This window comes from Sinocyclocheilus anshuiensis, unplaced genomic scaffold (assembly GCF_001515605.1).
Source record: "Sinocyclocheilus anshuiensis isolate Anshui unplaced genomic scaffold, SAMN03320099.WGS_v1.1 scaffold223, whole genome shotgun sequence".
Taxonomy (NCBI): Eukaryota; Metazoa; Chordata; class Actinopteri; order Cypriniformes; family Cyprinidae; genus Sinocyclocheilus; species Sinocyclocheilus anshuiensis.
Window position 1 is genome coordinate 864,576 of NW_015548214.1, and position 7,034 is coordinate 871,609.

General features: G+C 38.5%; 1 protein-coding gene across 1 annotated transcript; it reads left to right on the top strand.

Moving 5' to 3' along the window:
* Positions 1-77: 77 nt before the first annotated feature.
* Positions 78-3,638, top strand: spata46 (spermatogenesis associated 46). The gene is made up of 2 exons (XM_016440708.1): positions 78-1,020; positions 2,695-3,638. The coding sequence occupies exon 2, from the start codon at positions 2,809-2,811 to the stop codon at positions 3,271-3,273; it is 465 nt and encodes a 154-aa protein (XP_016296194.1). The 5' UTR covers positions 78-1,020; positions 2,695-2,808; the 3' UTR covers positions 3,274-3,638.
* The last annotated feature ends 3,396 nt before the right edge of the window (positions 3,639-7,034 follow it).

The window sequence follows — 7,034 nt, forward strand, 5'->3', positions numbered from 1 at the left end:
GTGTGTATATATATATATAGTATATATATATATATATAAGCAGTGGTCAATAACAAACTTAACTGAATATGGTCCAAACTGTCCTCAAGCATCCTACTAAATGAGCTGTCCTGTGAATGTATACAAAATGACTGACAGACAGAGTGCACCTTAAAGCACTCACTGTACCAATTCTTACCACAGCCTGCTGTACTGTAGCTATGACAGTTGTTATATTTTAGGATGCATAATTCAGCAATCTCTGTCAAGTAAAAGGGATATTTTTAAATGCTGTCATTAAGAACCTGTAAACATCTGATGGTTAGAACCTTATTCTGGTTTCCTTGGTAACACTAAACAATAATTTAAAAAGTAACAGAAATGAATACTGTTGCTTTTGTCTAATGATATGCAAAATTTGATGGAGATGTTGTGAAGGACAATAAAGGTAAGAGTATAGTTGTATTGCAGCTATTATGTATTTAGATCCAAGTTTGCTTTGTTGTGGCCTGCATTAAGAGGTTACGCCTCCAAGCTTTTTGAAAATGACTGTTGAGACTATTATGTATAATTTAACTCCCAATGGAGAGCCATTCTGTACATTCATGCCCCATTTTTCTTCTCTTTCTGCCTCTCTTCTGCCACTTTATTAAATGGATGACTTATTCTTTTCATGTGTTATGCACTGTATCCATTTTAAATCTTATTGTACTTCTGCATTTCTTTCCAAATTTCCCCGGAGTTAGAATAATTTACACCATTTGTGTCTAATTTGACGTTTTCATATACTCCAGTTGCAGTGGCATTTGTTTCTTAAACACTTGGATAACACAAACAATTACCTCAACGGCAACATGATTTCATATGATTTATTTATGGCAAATTTCCTTTACCCGTCTCAGCTGTTTGTTTCTCCTCTCAAACTACAGCTTGACATCTTTCTAGAGAAAGACCGTCATCTTTCATAGGATCCATGTGAAATAACCAGCCACTGAAACACTGCCATTACGGACACTGATGCCAGAAGATCTACAAGGGAAGGTAACTATGACAGAGAACGTTGCCCATTCTAGACACAGAGACTCTTGGAGTGAATTGATTAGATTATTTGCACTACAGCCTTGGGTACATCTGTATGGAAGCTGCTTGCTGCTCTTCACAAAGTCACAGAAGCACGATTGAGAATCAAGCAGATTGAAACAGTACTCTTTGTTCTGTCCTTTATTTATTGTTTGTCATTGAGGAATTCATTGAAGTATTAAGGTTGAATTCAGTTAAAAATGTAAAGGGACCATATCAAGCGTGACAATTTTACACCCTATTTTTGATACTTAGAATTAAATAAACTAAATCTGTAAGATTTAAATTCAAGCACCCTTGAGAACATGAGAACAGATGGTGCATTCAAGTCATGTCGGATAGATCGTATTTACGAGCTGAACGCACATGAACGCCACCACAAAGTCGTTATTACGAGTGGGAAACTCGAAATTTTCTTTAAGCCCAGAGTTTCCGTGTTGGGGGCGTGTCAATGAGAAACATGGCAGAATCGATGGATGCAACGTCTGTAGTTGACGGTAAATTTTTGTTTAAATTGATAGTTTTGATGAAGTTTTTATGCGATACAGATTAAAGTGGCTTCATAAATTACTTTTTAAAAATATTAAAAACGCAAAACACACCTGATGCGAATTCTTTGCTCTTCATTTTCTATAAGCAGAGTTAACAGACCCTGTTGTATTTTCTTGTAATTTATTAAAAGAAGGTACACCGCCAACTTGTGCCGACTAAACTGACTTGACCGCACCTGATGTCGTAATTACGACTTGTCAACTCGTAAGTACGAACATCCCAGGAGGACTTGAACGCAGCATTACACTACAGTTCAAAAGTTTGGGGGCAGTATTTATATTTTAAATAAATGCTGTTCTCTTTGAACTTTCATCAAAGAATCTTGACTAGAGTAACAGCCACTGAAAATTCAGCTTTGCCATCACAGGAATAAATTACGTTTTACGATATATTAAGAAAACCATTTTAAATTGTAATATTATTTAATTCGTTTTTACTGTATTTTTTGGTCCGATAAATGCAGCTTTGGGTCCAATATATAGCATGTGCTGCCCTATCCTTCAATAACAGCCTCTTTGCAACCACTTTTTATGCCTTTTGTTAATTATTGTGGTGTGTAGGACTAATACCTATCATACTTCATCCTTATTACCTCACCTTACCTCAGCAAATTAGAAAGAGCTTGTTTTTGCAGTTTAGTGTTAGTAAATGTTCCTTTTGGACTGAGGAGGAAGTGTTCAGTTCTTGAAGTTAGTTTATTTCCCAAAGTCGAGGAAAATTTCAATTTCTCAGTTTGACCCCTTTAAGCAGGAAAAAAGAGGTTTGTTAGGGTGAAGCTATGTGACTTCAAATCGATAGTTATGTTGTTGTTGGAGCCTTTCTTTGTATTTCATCAGATTTATTGATTTACAGTGCAACTCATATCCTCTCATACCATTTCAACATGTAGAAAGAAAATTGTCTATGGCATGTAATCACAGTGAACGAGAAGCAACCAGTCTTGGGAAAAGCATATATCTTAGATGTATTTACAGACTTGTTAAAGGTCAAAGCGGATTAAACCCATTTTTCACCATTTTTGTGTTCTTTCAAAAATGTTTGACCTTTTGGTTTAAATGCTGATGTTTTTTTCTTTTGTCACAGGTCATTTGTCAATGTCTGTTAGTGTTCAAGGACAACAATAAACCATAAAGTTTATTTGAAAACGGTTGAGGTCAAAAGAGCCTTGCAAACTCTGCGCGGTTGCCGTCCAAAACCATGGAGAAACGTGGTGTTAAGCCCAGCTGCCCTAAGATCCTCCCAAAGCTATGCACTGTCAACCTCAGGTTCTGCACTGGGATCAACCACCTTTCCAAAGACCTTCAAAGTTTGGGACTAAACGCTTGTTTTATCCAAACTGTAACAGCGACGAACGAGTTTTGTGGGATTACAAGGTACAAGTGTTCAGGCTGTCTGTGCTACTACAGTGAACTTGAGCAGCTGATGACACACATAGAGCAGGGCTGGAGAGAAGGCTACAGCTGTAGAGCATTCTACCATAAGCTGAAGGACATGAAGGACTGCAGGGAGTTACTGACTGTACATGAAGAAGAAGAAACTGCAGCTTCTGAAAGCGACCCTCAGCTCTGTGGTTCCTTGGCTCTGAGGCAGAGCAATAGAGATGAGAAGCTGGACATGGTCCTCAAGTGGCTGCAGGAGTGCCTGTCAAGTTGCTGGCAATGATTTCATTAAAACAGTTATGGCTGCATTTGTTTTGATTTTAGATTTTCAGAAGAAATTTTGCTGAGTGTCCTGCTTTTTTCAGTACAATGACAGTGCATGGAGACAGCAGCTGTGAAACTCCAAAAAGAACCGTAAAAGTATCATAAAATTGGTCCATATGACTTGGGCATTATATACTAGATCTTCTGAAATCATTCAATAGCTTTATGGGAGGAAGAGACTGAAATTTGTCGTTATTCAGTGATTCTTCTCCTTCGCAATTAAAACTTGTTTGTACTTTCTTGAATCCAAATATGGCTGATTAATATGTGACGTGCCAAGTTTGATGTAAAGGTAAGTCATTGGACATTTGCATACACTACCGTTTAAACGTGCGATTTTTAAAAAAATGTTTTTGAAAGTCTCTTATTAACACCAAGGCTGCATTTACTTATCAAGAATAAAATAAAAACAGTAATATTGTGACTGCAAAGCTGTGACAGTAATATTGTGACTGCAAGCCAGTCTTCAGTGTCAGTCTTCATTCTAATATGCTTATTTGCTGCTCAAGAAACATTTATTATCAATGTTAAAAACAGTTTTTGGAGGTTGGCAGCCCTAATCACTTTCATTCTATGGAAAAGAGCTGTCAGGACATTCAGCAAACCATCTTTTGTGTTTTACAGAAGAAAGAAAGGCATATAGGGTGAGTAAGGAGAGTGAGTAAATTGGACAGCATAATAATATGAATAAAGGACTCTTCAGAATAGCCAGTTTATACTTCTGAATGAAACTCTTAATCAAGTTGCAAGATTGCATCAAAACCTGAAAATTTCCCCTACTACGTTATGGATTGTGATGCTGCATTAAAATGTAAAATTATTCAGAGACAATTATTTGCAGTGTAAACAATATTACAGTTTCCTATTTTGGATTAGTCTGAGAAGTGGAGAAAATCTGTCCATAATGACAGGGTGATGAGCACAGTCAGAACACATATCACACTTGCATGGCAGAGTATGGAATCTGCTCGTCTTGTCATTCCAAAACGAATATTTATGGCATTTCCTGTCAAGAATGTTTTATTCTGGGAGGGGAAAAAATCCAGTCGACACATTTGAAACAGCTGATTTCTGTTCATTACAGTCTATCTATCTATCTGTCTATCTGTCTGTCTGTCTGTCTGTCTTAATGATCCCATCCATCCATCCATTATATCTAAATTTCTCATCCATCCATATATCATCCATCATTATATCTTACTTTCTCATCCATCCATCCATCCATCTTTATATCTAATTTTCTCATCCATCCATTCATCCATCCATCCATCATTATATCTAATTTTCTCATCCATCCATCCATCCATCCATCCATCATATCTAATTTTCTCATCCATCCATTCATCATATCTAATTTTCTTATCCATCCATCCATCATATATGATTTTCTCATCTATCCATTCATTCACCATTATATCTAATTTTTACATCCATCCATCAATTCATCCATCATCATATCTAATTTTTCCATCCATCCATCCGCCATTTTATCTAATTTTATCATCCATCCATCCATCCATCCATCCATCATTATATCCAATTTTTCCAACCATCCATCCATTCATCTATCATTACATCAAATTTTTCCTTCCATCCATCCATCCATCCATCCATCCATCCATCATTATATCTACTTTTTCCATCCATCCATCCATCCATCCATCCATCCATCCATCATTATATCTAATTTTTCCATCCATCCATCATTATATCTAATTTTCTCATCCATCATTTTATCTAATTTTCCCATCCATCCATCCATCTGCCATTTTATCTAATTTTATCATCCATCCATCCATTCATCCATCATTATATCCAATTTTTCCAACCATCCTTTCATCTATCATTACATCAAATTTTTCCATCCATCCATCCATCCATCCATCATTTTATCTAATTTTCCCATCCATCCATATCTCCATTGACATACTTAATGTTTTTAGATGTGTTTTGTAAGGGAGACAGTTGCTTGCAACAAGCAAGACATGTCTTGGGAGATAAAAGATATTTGTGATGTGTCAGGCAAAGAAAGAGGAGTGTCCTCTGACAGTTTTTATTTTGTGGTGGGAGACTGAAGTGCAAGTTCTTTGAAAGCTGTTTTACAAAGAATTCATGTGTCACTCATAGCTCGCACATGACAGCCACCTAAAAGATTTGAAGAGATCCACTGCTGACAGGCATGGTGGCATCACTGTAAAGCCCTCATCTATATTTCCGTCAGGAGTACAATCTCTTTGTTGTCGGATAGCATAGATTACATATTCTCTCTTTTGAGAATGTCAAGGATTCCTCAAATTCCAGAGATACTGCGGAGACATTTGCATGGGCGCTAAACCCAATGTTTAGGTATCGCTGCTACAGGTCGTCCTGTCTTTCTCTGACAGGACGGCTGGTGTTTCCTGCCACAATAGATTGGTTGGCTGTCTCTGCAGTAGGTGAGTGGGCTGTGAAGAGATTGTGTGCAGGGGGTGCCGGTGTCTTGCCAAGACACCGAGCTTTTCAAAGAGGCAATCGATGAGGCCCAGCACCGGGACTCCGGAACATTCACGCCTGTCAGGTGGGTGGGAGGAAGTTCATGCAGACAGCAGTGGCGTGCTAATTGCTCAGGGTTGCTGGCGCCCCCACTGTTTTGGTGCAGGTGGTGAGGGTCTGTGTCCCTGTGGTGTCCACACCAGCCTTATGGTGCTTTTCCACTGCATGGTACGGCACGGTACGGTTCACTTTTTGGGGGTTTTCCACTGGGTACAGTACCTGGTACCTGGTACTTTTTTTAGTACCACCTCGGTTGGGGTTCCAAGTGAACCGTACCGTTACCAAAATGTGACGTGTAAACTCTGCTGATCACGGATTGGCCGGAGAGAATAGTCACTACCTGCATCACTGAACTTGCGACACAAACACAAAAGAACCGCTAGATTTAAATCGGCACAGCCAGCGAAGGATCGAACGCAACTGTTTTGAACGTTTTTAACAACGAAAAAGTTTTGTTGTCTGTTGCAGAAGAACAGACGTTCCTCTCGTTGATAGCAGAGGAGCGGATCCAGCGAGAGCTTGATGGGGCGACGCGGAATGAAAAAGGTTTTTTTTAGGAGTCGTGGTAGTAGAGGCGACGCAACTATAATGACATGTGAATAATCCCGACCACTCTAAAGCGGTACTGAACTGCAGTGGAAACGCAAACCGTGCCGAGCCGTGCCGTGCCGTACTGAGCCGTACCGAGCCGAGTCGTACCACGCAGTGGAAAAGCGCCATTAGTGGAGCTACAATTTCACAGTGAAGTCTTGCCAAAGCATTCTTATCTCCATATGAGACCACACCTACAACCAACACTCTACGTATTAGCAACGTAGCCATGTGGCACCACAGGATCAGAATCTTACACTGTAGATTAGATTGAATAAGATTTCTGTTGAAAATGTGTGGAAAACTCACTATTGCTGTTCTGGAGTGTTGAGGAAAATGTGCTAGAATAGTTTTCCTCAACAATCCTCATGATTTGAGCTATTATTTATGTCCTTAACACAAAAAATGTAATTAATACTTAGTGTTAAGTGCTTTTCCCTACTTCTAGGTAATGAGAATAGTGAAATTTAGCAAGCACCACTAACTAGATTAAGCTGTACTGTAGTTATTAGTCATGACATACTTTCATTCCTCCCAGGAAAATGTATAGATTTTCCTTTGCAAAAATAAATAAATAAATAGAATAAATCTGTGAAT

Coding starts and splice junctions, on each gene's coding strand:
- spata46 (XM_016440708.1), top strand. CDS start 2,809: ATGGAGAAACGTGGTGTTAAGCCCAGCTGCCCTAAGATCCTCCCAAAG.